Source organism: Nyctibius grandis, chromosome 24, assembly GCF_013368605.1.
Source record: "Nyctibius grandis isolate bNycGra1 chromosome 24, bNycGra1.pri, whole genome shotgun sequence".
In the NCBI taxonomy this organism is placed as follows: Eukaryota; Metazoa; Chordata; class Aves; order Nyctibiiformes; family Nyctibiidae; genus Nyctibius; species Nyctibius grandis.
The window spans coordinates 4735215-4762365 of NC_090681.1; the positions used below are offsets into that span (position 1 = coordinate 4735215).

The 27151-nt window shown below is 57.2% G+C and overlaps 1 protein-coding gene across 3 annotated transcripts in view; it reads left to right on the forward strand.

Moving 5' to 3' along the window:
* The window catches only part of PTPRU (protein tyrosine phosphatase receptor type U), a 74202-nt gene that overhangs the window by 28155 nt on the left and 18896 nt on the right, over nt 1–27151 (forward strand). The window contains exons 8-26 of one of the 3 annotated variants that reach the window (XM_068417661.1): nt 1407–1715; nt 5811–5920; nt 6325–6526; nt 7103–7205; nt 7336–7609; nt 9285–9321; nt 9840–9978; nt 13360–13517; nt 16261–16451; nt 17668–17740; nt 18789–18865; nt 19619–19636; nt 20444–20480; nt 20825–20922; nt 21013–21129; nt 22811–22965; nt 24420–24555; nt 24643–24792; nt 25902–26075. In XM_068417661.1, coding sequence (XP_068273762.1) covers nt 1407–1715; nt 5811–5920; nt 6325–6526; nt 7103–7205; nt 7336–7609; nt 9285–9321; nt 9840–9978; nt 13360–13517; nt 16261–16451; nt 17668–17740; nt 18789–18865; nt 19619–19636; nt 20444–20480; nt 20825–20922; nt 21013–21129; nt 22811–22965; nt 24420–24555; nt 24643–24792; nt 25902–26075 — 2558 coding nt within the window. Of the gene's footprint in view, nt 1–1406; nt 1716–5810; nt 5921–6324; nt 6527–7102; nt 7206–7335; nt 7610–9284; nt 9322–9839; nt 9979–13359; nt 13518–16260; nt 16452–17667; nt 17741–18788; nt 18866–19618; nt 19637–20443; nt 20481–20824; nt 21130–22810; nt 22966–24419; nt 24556–24642; nt 24793–25901; nt 26076–27151 lie in introns of all 3 variants that reach the window. The other 2 variants (XM_068417662.1, XM_068417660.1) reach the window with 2 other exon arrangements.

Here is a 27151-nt window from a genome sequence, read left to right on the forward strand (position 1 = left end):
TGCTGAGGGCACCTTCCCATGCATGGCGATGACCTGGGGGTATTTTAGGGCAGCCCCATTCCTGCCAAAAGCCCCTCGGGGTGTCCCCAGAGAAGGTGGGAGCTGGGGTTTCTCTCTGCCAAAATGCCCCAACAGGGCCCACGGTGCTGCTGGTCTGGGGGGTGATGGGGGGAAGGCTTCTCTGGTGCCGTGGGGCTGCAGGGGAGCTTGTTAATCTCAGGGGAGTCTGACCCCGCATCCCTATGGGGGGGTGACCTGGGTTGGGGGTTGTCCTCATCCCCACTGGGGACAGGACTAGGGGCTGGCAGTGGCGTTTCAGATTCCCCACATAGCCAACGTGCTGCTGGCCATTATCGGCCCTGGGTGCCATACTGCTGGCTCCCCCCTCTCCACGGAGCAATTAAATACACTGGAATAAAAAGGAGAGGGGAAGCGTGAAGCTTGGCACCATGCAGCGCTGCCTGGGGAGGTGTGGGGGCTCGAGGCCTCGGGGAGAGGTCCCCGTGCCCTTGCCCACCCCATGGGAACGATGCTGATGGCATCGGGGCTGAGCTTTGGTGGGTTTTGGTAGAGCTGGACATGGCAACGGGTTTAAGGCTGGGGTCCCACAGCATGGGGCTGTGTGCCTGTTGCTGTGCTTGCTCCCCCAAACTAGCTCGGGTTTTGCACGGTCCCGTGAGGGCATCGGGACCTGCAGTAGGATCTGCTGAGGTTGCAAAAGCCTCTTGTGACCCTGAGCTGCCCAAATTCCTCTGTGGTGCAAATCCTGGGGGAATCGCCCGGGGGATCAGCTCTGGGCCAGGGTGGGCACAGACCCTCCTTCCCTCTCCGTGTCCTTCCCACCACCCTGGGGTGTGGAAAGGGGTTTACTGCCATGAAGCCAAACCGCCTGTGTGTGGGTGCTGTTGGCAAAGGAGCTCGGCTCCTCGTTAAATCCAACTTCTTTTCATGCCCATTAGAGCTAATTAAAGCCCTTCCCAGTGATGATGGCGCTCAGTCTCTGTCCTTTCCAGAGCCTGACGTGGACTCGATGAAAACACGAGGGCTCCCATCATACACGTTTATGTGGTCATTTGGGGCTGCTTGCAGCATGGATGCTCCCAGTGCTCGCCGTGCCTCTGCGCCAGCCCGGGACTGGGACCCGGCTTCACCTCCGCAGGGGAAGATGAGCCGATGGGGGCTGCTGTCCCTGCGGTGTTGGTGGCTTTGAGACGCGGTGACGTCCCCAGCCCTGCGCAGGGCAGCAGCAGTCTGTGCTGCTGTGCAGTTTTGGGGTCAGGGTTGCTCTCTGCACCCACCCATCTCCCTCCTGCGCCGTAAAAGGGCTTTCCCTGATAATACCCATAAACCCACGAGCTGTTTTGCTTCATCACTCATCTCTCCCCATCTCTCTCCCCCCCCCGCAGAGCCCATGCGGGCCCCCAAAGGCCTGGCTTTCTCCGAAATCCAGTCCAGGCAGCTGACGTTGCAGTGGGAGCCGCTGGGCTACAACCTGACCCGCTGTCACACCTACACCGTCTCGCTCTGCTACCGTTATTTCGTGGGTACCGGCCACAACCAAACCTTCCGGGAGTGCGTGAAGATGGAACGTAACGCCAACCGCTACACCATCAAAAACCTCCTGCCCTACAAGAACATCCACGTCAAGCTCATCCTCTCCAACCCCGAGGGTCGCAAGGAGGGCAAGGAGGTGATATTCCAGACGGATGAGGATGGTGAGTCTGATAATGGGGAGGTGAAAAGGGCTGGTGCAGCCCCAGGGCTGTGCGAGGGGAGGTGAGAGAAAGGGGCAATGGTGGCAGCTGTGGAAGAGAGATGCTGGGAGTGGTTGGCGAGGATGAGGGGACTGGACAGGGATGTCACTGCAGAAATGCTGCCCTTGACCTTTGGGCAGAGATTTTCAGCCGTGCCCGGGCTGGCGGAGGGTGCAAGAGGTGGCTGATGCCTGACTTACCCCAGCATGAGCCAACCTTGCTCATAGAATCAGGGAATCGTTTGGTTGGAAAGGAGCTTTAAGATCGAGTCCAACCCAGCACTGCCAAGGCCACCACTAACCCATGTCCCTCAGCACCACATCTACACGGCTCTTAAATCCCTCCAGGGACGGGGACTCCACCACTGCCCTGGGCAGCCTGTTTCGATGCTTGACAACCCTTTCCATGAAGAAATTGTCCCTGATCTCCAATCTAAACCTCCCCTGGCACAACTTGAGGCTGTTTCCTCTCGTCCTATCGCTTGTTACCTGGGAGCAGAGACCGACCCCCCTCTCGCTACACCCTCCTTTCAGGCAGTTGTAGAGAGCAAGAAGGTCTCCCATCAGCCTCCTTTTCTCCAGACTAAACACCCCCAGGTCCCTCAGCTGCTCCTCATCACACTTGTGCTCCAGACCCTTCACCAGCTCCGTTGCCCTTCTCTGGACTCGCTCCAGCACCTCAAGGTCTTTCTTGTAGTGAGGGGCCCAAAACAGCACACAACGGTTCCACACATCCCTTAGCGTGGAACCAAAGCCTCGCAGCGATAACAGTAATTAAAACAATTGATGCTTTGCACTTAGGGAACATCTTTCATCTGCTCGGTCTCTGATTAATTCGACCTCGTTATGTTTCTGGGAGGGTGCTGTTAACCCGAGCTCAGCGCAGCTTTGCTCGGCTTCTGCGTAACTCTTCACCGGTTGAGTTTGCTTTCAGGTGGGTTTGGGTTTGTGTGTGTCGATAAGGGGTGTCTGGCCCGTTATTTGCCAGCGATTTTGCTCCTGAACAGCCGAGCTGTGTCTCTTTTTTCCCCGTCCCGGCTGTGCCCTGGGGTTGGGTCCTCGTTGCCGGCACCCGAGCGGGGCTGATGTCCTCGCTGGAGGCTCCAGTGTTGCTCCAGGACTTCTGGGTTTGGCATCTCGTGCTCCTGCCCAGACCTTCCCTGAGGATGTCCTGGAGCTGGGGCCACTGGAGAGGTCCTCCAGGTCTGGCCTTACCCTGCACCGCATTCCCTGGCTGCGGCTCTCCGTCAGCAGAGCGCTCGGGTCATTGTGGGCTCTGGAGATCTGGTGAACGTGGCAGGAGGTACAGGGCAGAGCCAGCTCCATGTCTCTGGTGCCACCCATCAGTGACGGGCCACGTCGAGGGCTGGCAGCTCCCGCTGACGTCTCCTTCTACTCGTCACATCCTCTTTGCATCAGCATCTCCTCCGTGTGCCGTGACACCTCAGCCGCCTTCAAGGACAGCTGGGCAGCCCCCAGAAGCTGTCACTGTCACCGCCGGTCCTGCAGCCGGTGGGGCGAGGAGGTCTCATCCTGGTCCGTGAAGAGCAGCAGCGGTTGGGGCTCATGTGGGGTTCAAGGAGCTGCTGCACCCTGGGGTGGGTGCTGGATGCTGAGTGTGGCTGGAGCATCCCTGGCTCTTGCAGAGTCACTGGTGCTTAAGCAAGAACATAATCTCCAAAGCACTTTTTAGCATCAAGAATTGGCAATTAAGGTGGAAGAATTGATAATTGTAAAGGATGCAGCCGGCTCCAGACCCCCTGGATGACCCCTGAGGAGCAGCCTGCCGTGAAATCCCCCGGCGTGGGACTCGCCTGCAATTGGGACCCCTCGAAACGTGCAGCTTCTGTGTGTGTGCTGCTCATGGCTCCCGGTTCCCAGGCTGGAAAGCGAAGCCTGCAGAGCTGGAGCGGAGCCGGGAGGGTCTCTGGGGCCCGTTTTCATCTCGAAAGCCTGAACTCGGCACCTTTCTCTGTGCATCAGCACTTTCTGTATCGCCAGCCCCAAGCCTGCCCGACCGGGGGCACCCAGCTTCACGCTCCTCGTGGGTTATTTTCCAGCTATAATTGCTTCAGCTGTTCTCACTGTGCTGTGGCTGCTCCAGCTGTTTTCTCATTGAATACAGGAGCTCCAGATGTTTGGGGTTTTTTTTGCTATATTGTAATCACTCCAGCTGCTTTCCTCTGTGCCTCGATGGACCAGGGCTTGGATTGAATTTGGGGCCGCGTGTACGTTGCGTCTTGGGTGAGATCGATTGATGGATATCAGCCTATGGAGATACTTATAATATATAATAATATATAATACATAATATATAATAATATATAATACATAATATATAATAATATATAATACATAATATATAATGCATAATATATCATTTCAAATATTACATTTGGGCTTGGTCCAGCATCTCCCTGCCCGCCTGGGAGGGTGATGAGGATTTGAGGTCCTAGAACTGGGTGATGAGCAGCTGCCTGTTCAATTAAGCCAACATGATGAAGGCTCGTTAATAATAGGAGCCTTGATTGGGATTTATTTTGGCCTGAGGTTGGCTTCGGTTGCAGCATCCGCCGGTGCAGCACTGCGGCTTGTCTCGGAGGGGGTCCTGGTGTGGGCTGTAAAGATGCAAACCCCCATCCTAAAGGGTAAATCTTAGTTTTGGGCTGGAAAACCTATTTCTGGGGGCATTAATAACTGGGCTAACCCAAGGGCATTGTTCACAGCATCCCCCTTGGACCCTGGGGGCTTCTGGGTGGGTGGGCAGGACACCGAGAGAAGAGGGTGACTGATCCATAGGTTGCCCAGCTGGTGTTTAAGTGCCCCGTATAGATCCAGGGGGGCTCGGGGAGGTTGGTAACCCGATGGCTGGAGGTTTTGGACTGTGTCTGCGTGAAACGATGAGACTCAACCCCAGGTACCTGTGGAAATATCATTGCAGCGTGTTGGTGCACGTAGAGAGCCGGTTCTCTCCCTTGCAGGCAGGGTAGCGTGCAGTGCAAGCGAGAATAAATATATATAAATGCATAAATAAATATATACTGGTGGCAGAGGGGGTATGCACACACCTGGGAGCTGTTGCACACCTCTGCCGGTCTCATCCTGCTGCATGCACAAGTGCGCGGTGCCTGTACCTATATATATAAATGTATAGGCTAAATATATATATAAATATATAGGTACACGCATTCCTGCCCTAAAGGTTTCCGTCATTCTCCACGAATTTAATAAGCGCCTTGTGTACACGTGTAGGACACGGCGCCCCTGATTAAATTAACTTGTAAATCAAGTGGAAATGGTGTATTTGCATGGTGGGAAGCGTGCGGAAGGCGATGCCTCTCTCGGCCCCGTAATTAGATCTGAGCAAAAGCTTCAAAAGGAAAAAAAAAATAGAAAAATAGAAGGGGAAGAGCTGCTGTCCCTCTGCGACAAGAGGGTGCGTGTTCTGGGTGGTCCAGCCCGCCGCGGAGGATGCTGCTGGTGAATCGTGGTCTTTGCTTCTCCCGTCTTCCTTGGGTCGAGTGTTGATCCTGGTGCTGTTGGTGGTGGTGGTTATTATTATTGGTGGTGTTAATTGGAGTGGAAGGCTGGGCCACGTCGAGCCTGGCTGCAGATGAGGATGTTATTGCTTACCAGGGGAGCGCCGGCAACGTCTCCTGAGGATGCCGCTGTCTCAGCGGGGGTTTGGGTTGTGTGGGAAATGGGAATATTTTTTGGTTTTCCATTTCCTCGCACTGGTGAGCTCAGGTGAGCTCTGCCTGTGACGGCGCCTCGGGTCTTGCTGCTGTCTGAAAATGGGTGTGATGCCAGAAATGGTACCTGGGGGGTTTGTGCCGTGGCGTGGGGATCTCCTTCCACGTGGTAAAGTGTCACTGGTGGGTCCGAGGAGCCCTGGGGAGCCACCAGCCCCATTGGGTGGCACGTGCCGAAGCTGGGTGACGTGGTGGCTTGATGGTGGGGGAGAGCTGCTGCAGCCACCTGGAGGGGTGTCCTGGAGGGTTTCTTCTCCCAGCCGGGTTTCTTGCCGCTTCTGAGCACGTCCCCTTTCCTTCCCCAGTGCCCGGCGGTATCGCCTCGGAGTCCCTCACCTTCACCCCGCTGGAGGACATGATATTTCTGAAGTGGGAGGAACCGGTGGAGCCCAACGGCCTCATCACGCAGTACGAGGTATGTCCTGGCTGGCTGTGACACCCATGGGGACACGGGAGGGTCTCGTTGGGGGAGTTGCAGTGGGGGAGATCTGGGGCAACCACCGTATTTGGTCATGGGGATTAAGGGTGGCTGCAGCGTTACTGCTGCCCGCGAGCCCTTTGTTTGGAGCATGGATCCAGCCTACTGTCACCCTGCTAGCAGGGCCTGTCCCTGCTGGGGACCTCCTTTTGGGGTCACCAATATCATCCAGCAACCCATGAACCTCTGCTTTTGATTTACCCCAAAAAGCGTCTGCCTTCCAGGCTGCCCCTAGGACCGTCCCTTCCTCTGAATCCATCCCTTTAACCCCTTCTCTGCCCGGATCCAGGCTCTCTCCCCTCTCCCATGGCTGCTGGTGATGCTCTGCCCTGTCCCTGCAGATCAGCTACCAGAGCATCGAGTCCTCCGACCCGGCGGTCAATGTGCCTGGTCCCCGGCGCACCGTCTCCAAACTCCGCAACGAGACCTACCACGTCTTCTCCAACCTCCACCCTGGCACCACATACCTCTTCTCGGTCCGGGCCCGCACCGGCAAGGGTTTTGGCCAGACGGCGCTCACCGAGATCACCACCAACATCTCCGGTAGGTTCCTCTGGGCTCCACGCCTGGTGCTTCTCCTCTGCACAGGCTGAGATGAGCCCTAACGGGGGCACCGAGATTGCAAAGCGCTGTGAGATGGAGCCCAGCGGCTGCTTGTGATGGCTTGGGGACTGTGGGGCTGTGCCGGCCATGAGGGGGATCCCCTGCCTGGGTCTGGGGGTGCTGCTGGGTGGCTTGGGCGTGCTTCTGCACTGGGTGGGATGCTTGTACTGTGCCGGTGGTTCGGAGCGGTGCCATCCCTGGAGCACATCTTCAGGCTGGAGCATTCGGGTCCTGCCGAGGTCCGATCCTTCTCCCGTTTCCTCCCCTCTGCCAGACCGGCATTGATAACCCCCTCTAAGCTCACACCCACGGGTCCTCTCCCAACTGTGATGTTTGCTCAAGACATGGAGGGATCTTCTTTCCTTGCAATAATCCACATCACACCATCGGGTGATGCCTTGCCATGGGCAAGGCTGCTTGTGCCTCAGTTTCCCCCCTGAGCAGGGAGGGCAGCCCCAAGCACATCCCTGGGGACCAGGACTCACTCCTGCCCACTCTCCCCGGTTCCCTTTGCAGCTCCCACCTTCGACTACGGGGACATGCCGTCGCCGCTGAGCGAGTCGGAGAGCACCATCACGGTGCTGCTGCGGCCGGCGCAGGGCAGAGGGGCTCCCATCAGGTAGGTTGGGGCTGCGCGAGGGCCAGACCCCCACAGACGGGGTGGCATGGCACGGGTGGCAGGGTCGAGCACCAAGGGAAGGGCAGGACCATCCTTCCCATGAAGCTAACCTGTGCCTGGCCCTCACCAGCACCTATCAGGTCATCATAGAAGAAGACCGGCCCAAGAAGCTCAAGCGGGAGCTGGGTGGGCAGGAGTGCTTCCCGGTGCCGCTCACCTTCGACGACGCCGTGTCCCGCGGCTCCGTCCACTACTTCGGGGCCGAGCTGCCTGCTAGCAGCCTCACCGAAGCCAAACCCTTCACCGTGGGGGACAACCAGACCTACAGTGGCTACTGGAACCCGCCGCTGGAGCCCAAGAAGGCGTATCTCATCTACTTCCAAGCCATGAGCAACCTCAAAGGGGTGAGTAGCTGTGGGATCCTGCTCCATCCCATGGGGTGGCTGCGGTCCCGGTTGGACCAGGCAGGAGCCCACCTTGGGTCCTGGGGAGGGGGGCAGAAAAAATGGGACTTGTTCTAGGTCCCCCTTGCTTGTGCCCCACCTCTGAGCTCACCCCCAGTGTCCTGCCCAGGGGTAGCTCCAGGGGTTGGGGTCACAGGTCACAGGTGGGTGTCCCCCTTCCTCCTGGCACCCCTGGGCTGTGCCTGTCCCCCTCCTGGTGCCAGTGCCAGGGGTGATGGAGCCCAACCTCTACCACCCACTGCGATACCAGCTGGGACCCCAACCAGCGCCAGTGCAGGGGACACCACCTTCCTGGGGCTCATCCTGGGGTGGAAAAGGACCGTTTGGGCAGCGAGAGCTGTGTGTGCACTGCTGGGACCCGCTGCACAGCGGCTGCTGCAGCGAGCTCCTGGGCTGCCCTCCCCTGCCTGCTGCTGCCTGTTCTCGTGGCGAAGCCCTAACAGCCCCGCTCCAGCAGCAGCCCTGGCATCCCTCAGGCTGGTTTCCTCCGAGTCACTGGGATGATCACCAGGACCCTTCTCACCTTCACCTGCTCCAGCAGCTCCCATCACACCTGCGGGAGGATGAGCTGTGAAAGCGAAGCGGCAGGACCACGGCATCATCCTCATCCTGCATGGCTCTGTCTTGCTGGGAAGATGCTGGTTTTTGAATCCTTTCCTCCACTCCGGGATCGTTCACACCTCACTGGGTTGTAATTAGAGCCGAGGCGAACGGCGAGGATCTCTGCTCTGGCTCGCTCGGGCACTGCTGGATAATAACTGGTGGCTGATGCTGGTTTATAACCTTCCTGCTGGGAGGCAATGGATTTGTCCCAGCTGCCGTCAGACGTTGCGAAAAAGCAGGATCCCAGCTTGGGTTTTTTTTGTGGTTTTTGTGCCAGTTGGAGGAAGAAGCAGGAGAAACAAGAGCTGGTGAGCTTGGGGAGAGCTGGAGCTGGCCCTGCCCCGGGCACGCTGCGTGGGCAGATCTCGGTCCAAGGGCGGATGGAGCGGCGTTGCCAGCGCTGGTGTCCCGAGGGGCTGGAGGATGCTCGGGGAAGAAGGCGGTCCTGCCAAAATGGTGCTTTTTATTTTGCAACAGAAGTTGGATACATGGAAAGATGGAATATTCTAGCTGAACCCATCCCTAAAAATGCAAATGCTTAAACCGTGGGAGAACTGAGCTGGAAGCTCTCGTGGCAACCTTGGCAGCACGCGCGCAGAGCACCAGGGATGGGACTTGTAAACTTTAATTGATGGAAAAAACCCCACGAATCTCCGAGTGGTGACCTGGGAGTGTTTTAGCCGTAGTCGGTGACGTGCTGGTGACCTGCGGGTCTGCTGAGTCCCTCCTTTGATGATCTTGAGCTTTGCTGGGAGCGGTGGCCTCGGCGAAATCTGGGGACACTGGGGACAGATCGTTCAGCAGCATCTCTTGGAGTGCGTGTGTCCCCCCAGGAGCTCCTTTGGCTCAGCAGCAGGTCCTGCAGCACAAATCACCTGCAAACTCCTTCGATTTGGGGGTCAAAGCATCAACGGACCAGCCTGGCGTCCACCCAGCCTTGCTCGAAGCAGGGAGCGGAGCTGCTGGGATGCTCATCCAACACTGACCCCCTCCCTTTTTTTCCCCTCCGTAGGAAACGCGGCTGAACTGTGTCCGGATCGCCCGTAAAGGTGAGCCCTCCCTTTCCTGACCGGTGTGATCCCTCCGGGGCTGTGGGACCTGACCCTGCAGCTGCTCTGGTGGCTGGGGCCGTGCCGGTGGGTGCCGTTCCCGGTGCTGGCAGCGGTTGGGGTACGTGTGGTGGTTTATTACAGCCCCATCCCGCGCTGTTGGTTCCCGCTTGCTTTGGTGTCTGGGTTTTCCCCTTGGATGACTTTTTCCTCTTAACGCCGTTATCGCGGTGGGAGACCGGAGTCGGTGGTGCTGAGTGCTGAACCCAGGGATGGACAAGCTTGTGTTGGGTGTGACAAAAGGTGGCACAAAGGGACCGTCTCACCCCACGGGAACTGAGAGGGGGACAGTCATGGTGTGGCACTGCAGAGCCCCGTAACGCCTCGGTGGAATAAAACACGTTCAATGAGCAGTGTGCATCCCATGGGACAAATCCCAGTGTTTTCCTACCTGATGTTGCCACCCCCACCTCGGAGCTGAGCGTTGACCCCTCCTGCCTGTCCTTGTCCCCTGGCAGCTGCCTGCAAAGAGAGCAAGCGTCCCTTGGAGGTGTCGCAGCACTCGGAGGAGATGGGCTTGATCCTGGGGATCTGTGCCGGAGGGCTCATCGTCCTGATCATCCTCCTGGGAGCCATCATCGTCGTCATTCGGAAAGGGTAAGGAGACCTGGTGTCGCGGCCAGTGCTTCCATCCGTCCCTTCTTCCCAGCTCAGCCCTTCTCCATCACCCCAGCACTAACTGGGAGTTACTGGTGGTGATAATGCCATGCTGGGCAGACTCCAAACCCTCCTCGAGCTGTGGCTCCATGTGCTGGGGTATCCCACTGGGCATGGCAGGAGGCACTGGGAACACTGGGGACCAAGGATGAAGTCCCAGAGATGTCCCTTTGCCATCTGCAGCTTTGTTCACCATCCCTCTCCCCTGTATTTTTCAGTCTTTTGCCTCTTTTTCTGCTCCTCAGCTTTGCTGCTCTGTCAATTCTGCATCGATGGAAATGTTTCTGGCCAGGATTGGGCTTGGAGGGGCACTGGGCCGGCACTGAGCCCGGCTGTCCACGTCCCACCAGCTCTCCCCCTGCTAACAGTAGCCAGGGGACCCCAGGGTGTGCAGCCCTGCACCCCTCCAGCCCAGAATTACAAAAATCAGCTTAATCTGTGCTGAGATACCATCTCTGGGCTTCCCTGCTGCCTTGCCCAACCCAGGGCCAGATCCATCCGCGTGAGCGTTGCTGTCTGGGGTCCGGGTGGACTCTGGCTCCTGTCCTGGGCCCTGGTTCCTTGAGAGCATTGGGAGAAGCAGCATCTCCCCTTCCTCCAGGGCTGGGCAGGGGGCTCGGACCGTCCTGGATCCTCCTGGGCTGGTTTTAAAGGGGAATTACTGAGCTTCCAGCGAAACGTAAGCACTCCCTGGCTGAGAGCCTTCAGCTGGCTCTAAATGGGTCATTAAAATTTGGGTGCACACCGGAGCGGGGGGTTTTCTCAGGGCTGATGGTCCCTGGGGACCCCCAAACTGTTCTCCTACCCCCATGGGGGTCCCCAGGCTCCCCAGCTCGCTGGCATGCGGCTGTGGCCATCGCGGTGGGTGTTCACTCGGGAATCTCAGTGGGGTGGGAGGGAGGAGGGCGAGGGCATTTCGGGACACTCATCCCTGGGGGTGCAGGGGATGCGTCTGCTGCTTTTCACTCGGGTGCAGCGTCCTGGAAAGCGGCTTCTTACCGTGCGGGGCCCGAGGCAGCGCCGGGCCGGGGGGGCTCGCAAAGCAGGGGGAGAAAGAGCAGCGATTAAACGCCTTCCCCGTGCAGGCCTTGGGCTGATGGGAGGAAAGTACGTTAACAGCCGGGGGGGAAAGAAAAATAGCGGGGCACAACCTCAGCCTGTGTAAATCTGCGAGATCTCTTTATGGCTTCATTTGCCCTTAAAGGATTCGTGCTGATTTATGCCAGCTGGAAAAGCAAGGCTGTGGCATCCCCGCACGCTGCAAGGGGTGCAGGACTGGCATGAGGGATGGGGGGCTGGTGGGTAGGAAGCCCTGAGCGTAGCTGCTGCGATCGCATTGCCTGTGCTGTGGGGCGGGAGGAGGAGAAGGAGCAGCTTTGCTTCAGCATCCTGGGGTGAAGCTGTCTAAGGACAAACTGGAGCCACAAATCAAACCCGGGGCTGTTGGGAAGCTGGGATGAGCCCATAAATCTCCTCCGGAGTGTTTTGCTGTTGGAAAAGCACTGCCGTGGTGGGGTGGAAATGCAACCCCAGAACGTGTTCTCCCCTACTAAACAGTGCACTGGAAACGCGGTGTCCCGACCCCATCTCCTCCCATGGGGTTACCTGGCCCCTAACCGACTCCCTGGGGGATGCCCTCCATTTTTGACACATTTACTATTCAATCTCACAAATTGTGGAGTAACACCTCAGACAAGGGTGCTGAGGACACCCCACCACCAGTGCAGGGGCTGTGGTCACCCTGCGAGCTGGTGCTTGGGCTCTGCCATCGTGACGCCGGCTCCTGCCCTTTTCTTTATGGTGCATTTAATTTTCCAGCACCCGAGTTGCCCTGTAACCCCCTTCCCTATGTCGGAGAAAAGCTGCTTATGCAATTTCTGCTGTTCTCTTTGTTTGCACGCTTGCCAGGAGGAACTACTATTCTTATTCCTATTACCCGTAAGTAATCGTCATTCTCTCTCTCTTTCGCCCTTCCTCCCTGCCGCTCCAGCAAGTCCTTTTCTCTGCTGAGTACGTTTTAAGGGCCTCTTTGATTCGGGTACAATAATGCTGCTGAGCTCTTTGGAGACCAAAGGCAGCATAAAAGGGAAGGGTCAGTGACTCCAGGTTGAATTCTGGGTTTTGGCAGCATCTTGCAGCGTCTCAGCCCCACCAAGGTGCTGACGTGGGCTCAGATCTCTTCATCCTTCCCCTGGTTTAATCTGTGCTTTGGCTTCTTGGGAGCCTGATGCTGCCTCTCAAAAACATTCATTTGTGTTTTTTGTTTTCGTTTTTGTTTTTTTTTCCTAAATGTTTTGAATTTGGGGTGTGAGGCTCTGTCCCAGTGAGAGCTCCTGGGCTTTCCCAGCATCTTCGTTAGGTGCCTAACGAGGACCTTGCATGGGGGAAAAAAGCCTCCTGGCATGGTTTAAGAATCACAGAATGGTTTGGGTTGGAAGAGACCTTTAAAAACCATCTAGTCCAACCCCCCTGCCATGAGCAGGGACATCTTCAACTAGATCAGGTTGCTCAGAGCCCCATCCTACCTGACCTTGAATGTTTGCAGGGATGGGGCAACTACTACCTCTCTGGGCAACATGTGCCAGTGTTTCACCACCCTCGGTGTAAAAAATTTCTTCCTTATATCTAGATCTCCTCTCTTAGTTTGAAACAATTACCCCTTGTTTATCCTAACAGGCCCTATTAAAGAGTCTGTTCCCATCTTATAAGACACTTTTAAGTATTGAAAGGCTGCTAGAAGGTCTCCCCGGAGCCTTCTCTTCTCCAGGCTGAACAACCCCAACTCAGCCTCTCCTCACAGCAGAGCTGTTCCATCCCTCTGGCCATTTTTGTGGCCTCCTCTGGCCCTGCTCCGACAGCTCCATGTCTTTCTTCTTACGCTTGTACCATGCAACACAGTGATGCCCGCGGTGTGTTGAATGGTCCAGGTTGCAGCGAGGTGGTGTGGGGCGGTGGGTGGGTAATGGCTGGAGAAAGGGGGCTGGGGGAGAGCTGGGGCTGCCCTGCGCTAGGCCAGCCAGGGAGGGCCTTCGCTTGCACAAGGAGCGCTCCTGGGTGCTCCAGCCACTGGGCGTTATGGGGAGGGGACAGGAGGGGACATTGGGGGATGAGTTGTTGCAGCTGGTGAGGGATGATCCATGTGGGACTGCCACCAGCTCAGGGCACCAGAAAACCAAGTGTGGTGACTGCTGGGGGAAATAATCCATCGTGCTGCCCGAAGTAATCCCAGCCCGGTAGCTTTGGGGGGATCTTACAGCACCGTCGGGTCATCCCTACTTACGTGCACTGCTTCTCCCTCGTCCCCTTTGCATCCCCCCGCAGAAAACCCGTCAACATGACCAAAGCGACCATTAACTACCGCCACGAGAAGATGCACATGATGAGCGCCATCGACAGGAGCTTCACCGACCAGAGCACGCTGCAGGAGGACGAGCGCCTGGGGCTCTCCTTCATGGACACCCACAACTACGGCAACCGGGGTAAGGATGGGGAACTGCAGCATCCCCCCAGCTCCCGTCCAGCCGCAGCAAGAGGCCCCAGTAATCCCTAAATATCCCAGAAACAGCTGAAATATTCATCCAAGGCTCAGTAGCGCGGGTATAGTATCTATTTTAGCCTAATGTGTGTGGCACATTGCAGGCTTTTCCATGCCCTGCAAGGAAACCTCCGAGGGCACCTGTAGTAGCTTTTGTCATCATCCAGATTTTGCTGAAGGAAAAACACAGAATCACAGAATCAATGAGGTTGGAAGAAACCTCTGGGATCATCGAGTCCAACCATTGCCCTGACACCACCATGTCAACTAGACCAGGGCACTAAGTGCCATGTCCAGGCTTTTCTTAAACCCCTCCAGAGATGGTGACTCCACCACCTCCCTGGGCAGCCCCTTCCAAATTCTAATGACCCTTTCTGAGAAGAAATTCTTCCTAATGTCCAACCTGAACTAACCATCTCCTTATGGATTACGGGGGGTTCACACAGCCTCTCTGTGTGAACACTCGTGGGTGGCTTGAGCTGGGTCTCAACCTCTGATCTGAGCTTGTGGCTGGGAGGGTTGAGGCCGTTTGTGGGCTGACTGCAGCCCCCGCCAAAGCTGGGTGAACCCCAACTCTTCGCTTACGCTGAGGTTGTACGCTTTGCACCAGCCTTTGCCCGGCGCGGCCTTGCTCTGCGGGGTTCTGCCCAGCCCTGGCCTTCCAAGGGTTAAAGAGCCACCGCGTTCACATCAGAGGGAGACCGATAATTTAAAACCCACTGGAGTGTGCATCTCCGTGCTGATTTAGTTGTAAAATAACTCGTCGGATGCCCCAGTTTCAACCATATGCTAATAACATCTGTTACAGGGACTTCAAGATGCCGCTTCCCCGCGGCTCTTCTCCACCGGCTGCGGGATTAATACGCTCCCCGGCATTGTCTCGCGGATAATAGAAGCCCAGAGGGCAAACTTTTCCTCCTCTAAATACATCTAGCTGGGTGTATTATTTTTTGGTTACTGGCCACAAGGTGCTCGTAGGCTGGTGGGTCTCTGGGCGGGCTGAGCTGGCGCTGCTGGTCCTTGGTTCCTTTAGGGAAAGGGGCTGTGGGGCCGGATCCTGCTCCCCCCGTGGGCTTGCTCTGCTGCTGGCTGCTCCTCATCCCTCTCCTTGGTGGAGATGTGGGGAGCTTGGGCTGTCTGCTACAGCTGGGGCCAGCCTCTGCTGTGGCCACCTCCTGCCTATAAACATTGTTAATTAATGAAGGTAAATGAATGGGCTGCTCTGTGACTGGCTGGGGGCTGTTTGCTGCCGTGCCTCAGTTTCCCCGCATATGAACAAAGGCATTGATGCTTCTCATGGAAACCTGAACGGAGTCCGGCTGCGCGGAGCCGTCAGCACCTTGCAAACGCCTGCAATTAATTTCTCATTAAACCCAGTGCGCCCATCAGCCGTGCCATGGGGCACAGTGTGGCCCTCCTGCGCCGTCCTGTTGGTTCAGCCATGCATTGGCAGCCTGCAAGGGAGATGTTTCTGGTTGCAGAGGTTGGAGCATCATCTCCTTGGGGGCTGTGATGCCTGATGGAGACCCTGCTCTGTGCATGTGCTGCACCCGTGCTGCACCCACCTTGCAAAGCTGCCTCCCAGCAGCGTGCGGACAGTGTTCCCGGCTGGGTGCAGCAGGATCTGTGCCTGCCCCATTGCTTGACAGCAGCGGGGAGCATCGGGTTTTGTGCAAGCTCAGCTTTCAGGATCCGCTGTGGGACCTTGCCCCAACACACGCAGACGAGGTCTTAGTCTGGCTCTGCTGGTAATTAGATGGTGAAGGGTCTGGAGGGTCTGACCTATGAGGAACGGCTGAGGGAGCTGGGGGTGTTTAGCCTGGAGAAGAGGAGGCTCAGAGGTGACCTTAGTGCAGTCTACAACTACCTGAAGGGAGGTTGTAGCGCAGTGGGAGTCGGCCTCTTCTCCCAGGCAACCAGCGATAGGACAAGAGGACACAGCCTCAAGCTTGGCCAGGGGAGGTTCAGGTTGGACATTAGGAAGCATTTCTTCTCAGCAAGGGTTGTTAGCCATTGGAAGGGGCTGCCCAGGGAGGTGGTGGAGTCACCATCTCTGGAGGTGTTTAAGAAAAGCCTGGACATGGCCCTTAGTGCCCTGGTCTAGTTGCCAGGGTGGTGTCAGGGCAATGGTTGGACTCGATGATCCCAGAGGGCTCTTCCAACCTGGTTGATTCGGTGTTTCTGTGAAGTAAATACTGCATAAAGTCCCCCGTTAAACAGCGGCGAGCTCCATTGGTGTCAGTGCTAGGGATAAGGCGCCGGTATCTAGCAGGGAGGAAAATTAACTGTTGAGCTGGGCTGGAGACTTTGGCAATGTGGTTTTTCAGACCAGGACTTTGTGTGAATATTTGGGCACGTAGCTCTTACTCGTCTGGATGGGAGTTAATTGCTCCAGTTGATGGAAATAAGCTTATTAACCCCCTTAAGGTCTTGCCCACTGATTTCTAAGAGATCTGCTGTGGTCCTGAAAGGCTGTAATGGGTGGTTTTGGCTTTGTGGTGTAGGAGGAGCTGCAGAGAGGATGAGGGGGGTCTGGACCACTTGTCGCCCCCGGAGAGAGATGGGCTGCAGCACCAGCATGTCCTGGGGATGTTTCCAGGTGCCCTCTGTGGGTGCGAGGAGGTCATGGGGATGCGGTCCAAGGCTTTGCTCCCCTGAGGCCCCCGGTTCTCCCTGCCCTTCTGCAGGTGACCAGCGCAGCAGCGTGGTCAACGAGTCCAGCAGCTTGCTGGGGGGCTCCCCCCGCCGCCAGTGTGGCCGCAAAGGGTCCCCGTATCACACCGGGCAGCTCCATCCCGCCGTGCGCGTGGCGGATCTCCTCCAGCATATCAACCAGATGAAGACAGCAGAAGGCTATGGCTTCAAGCAGGAGTACGAGGTGAGAGCATCTTGTGCTGGCGTCTTGGGGAGGGCAGGAGTTAGGATGGACAAGGTGGCACAGGTAGGATCCATGTGCAAGGAGAGAAGATCCTCCTGCAGTGCTCTGGACAGCAGGAACATCTCACAGCTCTCTGGGCAGGTGTTATCAGCACGTGGGGTGTCCTTGGGTCTGGCTCAAATCTCTGGTCCTGGCAGCTCAGGATTTAATCGTCATCTTGAACAGGTCCCTGATGAGGCAGCGCAGCTCTGCCAGCCAGCCTGCACCTCTCCTGTCCGCAGCGCATCATCCCACTGTGTCCGCAGGGGCTGGGGATGCTTCTCCCTTTCTCAGGTCCTCCTGGGCACCACGATGGTGTGTTCTTCTGCTTTCCAACACACTTCTCTTGTGATAACGATGGCCATAGCCTAAGGACAAGCAAATCCTCTACAATCTGGCAGCTCCCAAGACCGTGAAGACTCTAGGGAGAGGGTGATCCCAGGGAGAGGGAGGACTTCCCCCAAGGGTTGTTGGCCACATCGTGCCCATCCCACCTCGTTGGGCTGGAGCACTTGTAACGGAGCGCGCTATTCCCCACACCTCTGCCGCAGCGTGACCAAATCAACCCAGTGGGGTTGATTTCCCGGCTCTGTGGTGTCCCACAGGGCTGGCGATTGAAATTTCCCAGTGAAATTACTGTTTAATGTGTAGTTGTTTCGAGTGCGGGAGCTTTTTCACACCACACCCCCTCTTCCCCCCTTTCATGTTTTGGACAAACCAGGGCTTGCTGTAATCATTAGTGCTCCTTGAAAAGCTGCTGTATGTTCTTGGAACTAGTTATTTGAAAGCACTCAGATATCATGGGAGGGGAGAAAACATGTAATTTCCTTCCACTTTCCTCCTCTTACGCCAATCTATGAATGTGACTGTTATTACACACAAACCTGTTCTGTACTGGGGAGAGAAAGGGCCTGGGGAGGTTTAGAAAAAAAACCCACAACCAACCCTGCAAAAAAACCCAGGCAGTGTGTAATTTGCTGGAAAATGGGACATTCTGTGGATGCAACAGAAGCTTGTAGCTGACAGAGCGTGCTATGGAGATGGAGCGGGGGCTGCAGGACCCAGGTGTTGGGGTAGAGGGACCACCCTGTCTGCCCTGCTCCCCAGGGAGGTTGTGGGGCTGGGGGGGACCCCGCAGTCCTGCCCTCGGGTCGTGATGGCCGTCCTTTCCTTGCAGAGTTTCTTTGAAGGCTGGGATGCTTCGAAGAAGAAAGACAAGACCAAAGGGAGACAGGATCACGTATCGACATGTGAGTGCCTTTGGCAAAGGCTTCGACCCCCTGAGCAGCTTGAAAAACCTTCTAAAGGGCTTTGGGGGCTTTTTTTTTTTTTAGTAGGTGTCTGGTCCATGGCAAGGAATAAACTGGTGGGGTTTGGTTGGTGAAGGGCAGCAGAAAGGTCCTTGCTCAGGGCAGGAGTCCCAGCCTGAGAGCTCCTGTTGGGCATCAGCCACTAGAGCAAATTGGAGGGATGGAGCTGGGCCAGCGTTGACCCCTGGAGCTGGATAACTCTTGAAGACAGAACATCTTGGGGTGCTTTAAAATTGATAACATCACCATGATGTTCTGGGTGGTGCCGGAAAGCCCCAGATAACCTGGAGTGTGTTTTCTTGTATGGACTTACGAGAAACTGCCCCAAGGAGCTTCTGGTGGGGATGTGCCGGATGAGACAAAGGGGTTAAATGATGAGTTTTTTAGGACAGAAGACGGGGGAAAGGCTTGATCCCACTGGAGAGAGGATGCTTCTCGCCAGCTCCCTCCACAGTCGGTGTGGCATGGCCGCCTTGCTCCCTGCTGCATCTCCGCTGACCTTCCTGCAGGGATGGAGACACCAAGCCTGGCCCTCCAGGAGCTCTGGTGCTCTTCACCTCCCGTGTGCTTCACTCTTCAGCTTCATCCCTTCCACTCCAGCACTGTCCAGGGCCCTGGGTGGTCACTGAAGGTTGGGCAGAGCTCTTCGCTCGCCTGTCTGGGCTGTGGCCGTCCTGGTGCCCTGCCGGGGTGGATGGCAAGGTGCTGGCGGGTGGATGCCCCATGTCCTTGGCAGGACTGGGTAGAGCTCAGGGAGATGCCATGCTGCAAGCCACTCACCCATGTCCCTGCTGGTCTAAGCCACCATCTTTGGAAAGAGCTCCACCAGCTTGTATTTATTGCTCCTGAATGCGTCCCACCTGCCTGCGTTGTGCAGATTCCTGGTGCAGAACGATTGCAAAGGGGGCCGTGGGACCCAGCGGGGTGACACGCCGTCCCCATGCTCGTCCCCTGGGTGCTGACAGTCCCTTCTCCTCTTGCTCCTCAGATGACCGTCACCGAGTGAAGCTGCACCCGCTGCTGGGCGATCCCAACTCGGACTACATCAACGCCAACTACATCGATGTAAGTGGGGACGGTGGATGTCTCTGGGGGGGTCTGGGCTGGGACAGGAGCTTCCTGTGGACCCCGTGGACTGTCAGGGTCTGTCTGGCAGCGTTTGGAGGAGCTCAGACAGCCCAGGATGAGCTGATCTGTGCACCCCTGAGACACGCCTTGAAGAACCTGCCTGATTGACTTATGTTCATCAGCAATTTTTTGCTGCGTCTCTCCCGTCTCTGCTCCGCTCTGTCCCTCCTTTCTCATTCCCTCTCTCTTCCCCTTTTCCATCTTCTCCCCGCGCCTGCTCTCGTGGCCATGGTTCTCCCTGGGCAGAGGATGCAAAGGTTGAGGGGACCAAGGGACCAGGTTGGGGCTTGCTCTGGGATACTCTCCCGATCCTGTCGGTGCATGTGAGTCTGTGCAGAGCTCAGCCCTGGTGTCCTCTGGGAGCGATGTCCCCTGTCACCTCCAGTGATGCTGAGACCAGGGGAGGTGCAGGAAGGCTCCTTGGGGCACGGGGCTCGAGCATCTCCTGGAAGCAGCAGCAAGTCCCACGCTTTCCTCCTTTCCAGAGGATGTCATCTGGCAATGGTGGCCTCATGCCACTGTGATGGGTTCCCTGTGCCCGAGCAGCATCCTTACGCCTGTCCCCACGTGTCCTTTCTCCTCTGTGGCTCTCCGTGCTGGTGCTCTAACCTATCTCTTGAGCTGTGCCTCACTAATGCCTCTGTCTCTGATCTTTTTCTCTCAAACCTGTGTCCCAATGGGATCGTTAAGATTCGGATTAACCGAGAGGTAAGTAGACGGTTCCCCTCTCCTTCTCTCTGCTCCCATCTCCTCTCAGGCGTCGTACAGGGCAGCGTGGTGTTAAATACCATCCAGGAGAGGCAGGTTGGGAAAATGGGTGGAGAAACTTGGGTATGGTCCAGGGAAGGAGAAAGCGAGGTCTCCATGGCATGACCTCCCCGGGGCGGTGGGGAGCAGGGACCGTGTGCTCAGAGCAGGGAGCCACGGTGGATGGAGAAGCCACTGTCACCTCCATGTGTGTGATGGGGCTGAACTCTGCTGGACCCATGGCCAAGGGGTGGGACACTGGATCTCTGGTCCCTTTGGCAATGGCCTCACTGGGACGTGCTCCTTGGGCTGGGAATGGCCCCAGTAAGCGTGTGGGATGAAGGAGGGGCCGAGGGGCCATCGCCCAGGATCATGGGGCTGCTGCAGGATGGGGATCATTAATGGGGCTCTTGTAGTGTTGCTGCGCTCGGCAGCGATGCTGGTGGCAGCAGGAGCCGGGGTCAAGCTGGTGGACCCTGGGATGCCCGTGGGGTGCTGCTGGGGAATTTGGTGCAGAACAGGGATGAGGGTTGGGGGTTACACAAGATTTTTGTGGGATGTGGGACGTGCACCCTCCCAGGACAGGGTGCACCAGGTGCAGGGTGGCTCCTGAACCACCTCCTCCTCTTGCAGCGGTGGGCAGCACCATGGTGGTGGCCAGGACCTGGCCTGGTGGACGTGGGGAGTTACCATCAGTTGGGTGTTTTACGGGGCTGTGCCCCAACGTGTCCCCCTGACTGGGGACTGACATCTCTGCTTCCCTTGCAGGGCTACCACAGGTCCAACCACTTCATAGCCACGCAAGGTGAGTCGCCTCCTCTCCCTGCCCTCTTGGCCAGCGGTTCAGCAGCTCCTGATTTAGCAGCTGGGTTTCATCCCCGGTGGGATTTAACCTTGTGTGGGCAGGAGAGGGAGGGATTGGGCCAATTCAGGGCCAAACGGGGTGGTAACAATGTGGAGCAGCTCCCACTCCTCCTGCTGCCACATAGCACCGCGTGTCCCTGGGGGAAAAGGGTGCTTAAAATGCTGGGGCTGGGGGGTTAGTGCTGCAGGGGCAGGAGGGGAACGTGGGGGGATCGCGGTGCTGCTGTGGCCAGGCTCCACCGGCGCTGCCCGTCCATCCCCCGTGGCCTTTCCTCCATCCCACAGGGCCCAAGCAGGAGATGGTGTACGACTTCTGGCGCATGGTGTGGCAGGAGCACTGTTCCAGCATCGTGATGATAACCAAGCTGGTGGAGGTGGGCCGGGTAAGGATCCCATCCCGCTCCCTCTGGTCTCTGGGTCTGCCGGAAGCCTCCTTGGCAAAGCCGAAACCCCATCCCGTCCTCTCCTCGCAGGTGAAATGCTCCAAATACTGGCCAGATGACTCTGAGATGTATGGGGACATCAAGATCACCCTGGTGAAGTCGGAGACGCTGGCTGAGTACGCTGTCCGCACCTTCGCTCTCGAGAGGGTATGTACAGTCCTGCTCCTGCCAGCTGTGACCGGGAGAGAACAAACCGCCTTGGGCATCTCTAACCATGGCTGGATTGGCATTTAGAATCACAGACTGGTTTGGGTTGGAAGGGACCTTAAAGATCATCTCGTTCCAACCCCCCTGCCACGGGCAGGGACACCTTCCACCAGACCAGGTTGCTCCAAGCCCCATCCAGCCTGGCCTTGAACACTGCCAGGGAGGGGGCAGCCACAGCTTCTCTGGGCAACCTGGGCCAGGGTCTCACCACCCTCACAGCAAAGTATTTCTTCCTAAGATCTCATCTCAATCTCCCCTCTTTCAGTTTAAAACCGTTCCCCCTCGTCCTGTCACTTCATGCCCTGTAAAAAGCCCCTCTCAGCTTTCCTGTAGCCCCTTCAGGCACTAGAAGGTGCTAGAAGGTCTCCCTGGAGCCTTCTCTTCTCCAGGCTGAACAGCCCCAACTGTCTCAGCCTGTCTCCATAGCAGAGGTGCTCCAGCCCTCTGAGCATCTTCGTGGCCTCCTCTGGACTCGCTCCAACAGCTCCATGTACTTCTTCTGTTGGGGGCCCCAGAGCTGGATGCAGCACTGCAGGGGGGGTCTCACGAGAGCGGAGCAGAGGGGCAGAATCCCCTCCCTCGCCCTGCTGGCCACGCTGCTGGGGATGCAGCCCAGGACACTGTTGGCTTTCTGGGCTGTGAGTGCACGTTGCCAGCTCATGGTGAGCTTCTCATCACCCATCACCCCAAGTCCTTCTCCTCAGGGCTGCTCTCGATCCATTCTCCGCCCAGCCTGGATTTGTGCTTGGGATTGCCCAGACCCATGTGCAGGACCTTGCACTTGACCTTGTTGAACTTCATGTGGTTCTCACAGGCCCAGTTCTCCAGCCTGTCCAGGTCCCTCTGGATGGCTCAAGGTCCCTCTGGATGACATCCCTTCCCTCCAGCGTGACACCACACCACACAGCTCGGTGTCGTCCCCATACTCGCTGAGGGCACATCAATCCCACTGTCCATGTCGCCGACAAAGATGTTAAACAGCACCGGTCCCCATCCCGACCCCTGAGGAATGCTCTTTACCAATACCCTCTTTATTTACCCCAACGTGGGGCTTTCACCTCTGATTGAGGTGCAGCCTCTGAGCCCTGGGGATGCCGGTAGCTTCTTGCTTTGCCTTTTCCCCAGCTCTGCGCCCTGCGTCAGGGCGAGCGGCTCAGCCCCACTTTGGTTTCCGCAGGGAGTGAGGATTTAATTTCCCCATGAGCACCGTGTAATTGTGACAGGGGTGAAGGATGCTTTTTCCCCTCTGGGCTGGAGCGCAGTTTACGTGGCCGTTACTCTCTGGCGTGGTACCTGGGAACGGAGCTGGTGCAATTTACCCCTTAATCTACAGGAATCTGAAGTTACTGTCTAGTTATAGGGCAGGAAGCAAAGATGCTCTTCAAATGAGACCTGTGCCTGCTGCTGCCTCCTCCTCTTCCTCCTCGACTGGTTTTTAACCCTCTTGCAGGGAGGAGGAGGGAGCTGTGGGGCTGCCCAAGTGGCCGGCCGCTGTGTGGTCCATCTGGCTGGATGCTGAGCAGGCAAAATCACGGATTCCTGAGGAAAATGGGGTGTTTGGGCGGCTTGGGCAGTATTTTGCCCCTGTGCACTCTCACTGCACCTCACCCTTCCCTTGCAGCGGGGCTACTCAGCCCGGCACGAGGTGAAGCAGTTCCACTTCATGTCGTGGCCCGAGCACGGCGTCCCCTACCACGCCACGGGGCTGCTGGCCTTCATCCGCAGGGTGAAGGCGTCCACGCCGCCCGACGCCGGCCCCATCGTCATCCACTGCAGGTACGTGCATGGCCGTGGGGCAGAGCATCCCCCTCCGGGATGGGGTATGGGGGGGGTATGGATGGCCCTGGGTGGGCACACGCTGTGTTTTAGGTGGATGCTCAGCCTCTGGCTCTGAATGATGCTAAAAGCTCTGAATGATGCTAAAATATTTAGCAGGGGAATATAAAAGGTATAAATTTGGCTCATAGCAAGGGGAGGCTGGGGCAGGGAAGGCACTGGGGGTGATGGCGTGAGGTTGGATTTCCCTTTACCGTGGTATCCAACTGTAAAATGTCACCATGGGGCTGGTGGCAGAAGGGATGGGGGGGCTGCGGCTGGTCCAGGGGGGCAAGTGGGGAGCAGCACATTTTTAGGGGCTGCCCCAGCACCCAGTACTGATGACACAGCTCTGTCCCCCTGGGTGAGGGGGGCACAGTGGGGATGGGCAGCTCCACCACTGCTGATGGCCGGGACGTTGGGTCTGGGCAAAGGGAGAGGCGGGAAGGGACAGTGGGACAGCCCCGTTCCCGGGGTTACCTGCAGGGCTGACCCCGTGGGGCTCAGACACCGGAGCTGGGAGGATGCCTGTGGCATGTCTGAGCGGGAGCGCTGGCTTTCTGTCCCCTGAGCAGGCATCCCCATGCGACAGGTTAATGGCTCTTCCTCTGCTGGGCAAACAAGGAGGAGCTGATGAGCGGGAGGAATTTTATTTTTTTTTTTAATTTGATTTCTCTCTGTCAATCGCCTCATCAGTATTCATTCACCGGCACCAGCGAGTATGATTAGTGCCTGTAGCCTGTAATCACTGATAATCACGACGAGTGATTCATCAGCCCCAGAAATTAGTATTTCACTGGAAAAGACTTTGTAGGAAAGGAACAGGGGGAGCAGTTCTGTTCCCGACGTGGCGTGGAGGTCACAGCATCCATAAGTCTTTGGCTGTGAATCCAACCGTGCCAGGATTTGGGATGGCTCTGGGCATCCTGCTGGGCTCAGCCTTAACCTGAGGGTCTCCCCTTGGGGGGAATTCAGACCCCTTCTGTGCCGGGGGTACCTCCCTGCGCTCTCGGGGCTTGGTGCTGAGCATCCTCCTCGGCCCTTTTAGGGTGGGATCCTGGAGGACTGTTGGTGCTCCAATGGTTTAGCTGTGGGTTTTGTTGCAAAACGCGTGCGTTTTGCTGCCTTCAAGTAAAAATGACCCATAGACGTGGGTGCCCACCCACTGCCTGACCATCACACTGCTCCAGTGGTGTGTTTGGGGAAGGTGGGTTAAGGCAAAACTGGGTTATGGGGGTGTGCGAGGTCCTGGCAGCCCTGCCCGGACCCCGCTGCCCCCGCACCTGTGGGCAGGGGCTGTGTGCTGAGCCCTTGCCCATGCAGACCTCGCTCCGTGCCCGCTGGTGTCTCGGGCTGTGTGTGGGTGCTGTGCAGACTGGGAATGTGTTTGCTGTGTTTTCCCCCTCCGTCCGTAGCGCCGGCACGGGGAGAACTGGCTGCTACATCGTCCTGGACGTTATGTTGGACATGGCCGAGTGCGAGGGCGTCGTGGACATCTACAACTGCGTGAAGACCCTCTGCTCACGGAGGATCAACATGATACAGACGGAGGTGAGCGGGCGCTGGGGACGTGTGGGGCTGCTGTCCCCAGCAGCTTGCGCAGGCTCAGCCCTCTCCCCTTTCCCTCCCCCTTGGCAGGAGCAGTATGTCTTCATTCACGACGCCATCCTGGAGGCCTGCCTGTGCGGGGAGACCAGCATCCCCGCCAGCGAGTTCAAGCCCACCTACAAGGAGATGGTGAGGATAGAGCCGCAGAGCAACTCCTCGCAGCTGCGGGAGGAGTTTCAGGTGAGCGGCCCCAAAACCGCATCAAGTTGGTGTCCAGTCATTAGTGATGTCCCCCAGGGCTCAGTACTGGGCCCAGTCCTGTTTAATATCTTTATTGATGATCTGGACGAGGGGATCGAGTGCACCTTCAGTAAATTCGCAGATGACACCAAGTTGGGCAGGAGTGTTGAGCTGTCTGAGGACAGGAAGGCTCTGCAGAGGGATCTGGACAGGTTAGATAGATGGGCCAAGACCAATGGCATGATGTTCAACAAGGCGAAGTGACGGGTCCTGCACTTTGGCCATAATAACCCCATACAGCACTACAGGCTGGGGGAAGAGTGGCTGGAAAGTGCCTGGTGGAAAAGGACCTGGGGGCGTTGGTTGATGGTGGCTGAACATGAGCCAGCAGTGTGCCCAGGTGGCCAAGAAGGCCACCAGCATCCTGGCCTGTATCAGCACTAGTGTGGCCAGCAGGACTAGGACAGGGATCGTCCCCCTGGACTCGGCACTGGTGAGGCTGCACCTCGAATCCTGGGTGCGGTTTTGGGCCCCGCACGACAAGAAAGACCTTGAGGTGCTGGAGCGAGTCCAGAGAAGGGCAACGGAGCTGGTGAAGGGTCTGGAGCACAAGTGTGATGGGGAGCGGCTGAGGGACCTGGGGGTGTTTAGCCTGGAGAAAAGGAGGCTGAGGGGAGACCTTCTCGCTGTCTACAACTGCCTGAAAGGAGGGTGCAGGGAGGTCGGTGTCAGTCTCCCAGGTAACAAGTGATAGGACCAGAGGAAATGGCCTCAAGCTTCACCAGGGGAGGTTCAGGTTAGACATGAGGAAAAATTTCTTCACAGAAAGGGTTATTGGGCATTGGAAGGGGCTGCCCAGGGAGGTGGTGGAGTCACCATCCCTGGAGGTCTTTAAGAACAGGCTGGATGTGGCACCTTAGTGCCATGGTCTAGTTGACGCAGTGGTGTCAGATCAAAGGTGGGGCTTGATGATCCCAGAGGGCTCTTCCAACCTGGTCAATCCTGTGAAAACCCCTGCGTTCCCCCTTGCGACACCCCCTTGCTCCTCACCCTCCTGGTGCCCACCGTGCAGGCAGGAAGGGAGCTAAGGGGAGCCTGTGTACCCGCAGACCCTGAACTCGGTGACTCCGCACCTGGACGTGGAGGAGTGCAGCATCGCCCTCCTGCCCCGCAACCGGGAGAGGAACCGCAGCATGGACGTCCTGCCGCCCGACCGATGCCTTCCCTTCCTCATCTCCGTGGATGGAGACAGCAACAACTACATCAACGCGGCCTTAACCGATGTGAGCGTGCTGCGGGGAGGGAAGGAAGGGGCTGCTTTGGGTTGTCTCGGGCAGCTTTTCATGGACAAAAAACCCCTCGCTCGGTTTGAATTTATGGTCTCATTTTCCACGAAGGCTTGTGGCAGCCCCCGGCTGCGTGGCGGTGGGGAGGAAGGGCTGGGACCGGCGTAGCGGGGTCCTTCACCCTTTCTTTTGCGTAGCAGTGACTTGCTTGTCTTCACAAGAGCTTTTTCCCTGCTCTTGTGAGCCGCACACAAAGGGTCTTCATTTATTTTGTAGTGAAAGTGGAGCACAGGAGGGAGAGGAGGCTCTGGAAAGGGTTGGTAGTATTGAGCCCCCCCTGCACCCCAGGCACCTTCCTGAACCCCCCTGGTCACAGCTGAGTGCTGACACCAGGCTGAGCCCTGCATTTTTTACCCCATGGGTGATTTCTCTTTGTGCAGATCTCGTCTCCCTGTTACCTGCTCTCGCAGCAAAAAGCAGTTTGTAAAGCAGAGGTGGCTGCTGGTGCCTGGAGGGCAGCACCCGTTGGGCTGCGGGCTTTGGCCGTCATGGGATGGGAGCTTTGTTTTCAGCTTGCTTGGTGTTTGCATACCCATTTTATTTTTATACACCACTGAGCCGCCCTTAATCTCTGCTACAGGGTCAGAGAATAACAATTTTTTTAATAGACAGAAAAAAGCCCTTTGGATGAAATTCTTGCTGAAGGGATAAAACCCATTTCCCTCTTTAGGGGAAAAAAAAAAAGCTCATTTTCTTTAAGTGCCACAGAGGTTTGCTCAGCCCACCCGTCTGTCAGATGAGATTGATCTGTGCTGCCCCTCCTCGGTGCTGAGCGCGGTGCCGGGGGCAGGCTGACGATGCCGTCGCTTACCCCGGTGCCAAGGGGTTGTGGGTGCCAAGGCAAGCCTGGCTGACACACGATGACATCCCCCTCGCCCCGCTGCTCTCAGTGCCCTCCTTGAGGGCAGAAAGCAAGGGGCTCGCTGCTGCCCCACGGACAGGTTTGATAGGGTTTGAGAAGGGCATTTCCATGAGCTAAACGAGGAGGGTTTGCAGTGACCAGAGCACTCCCC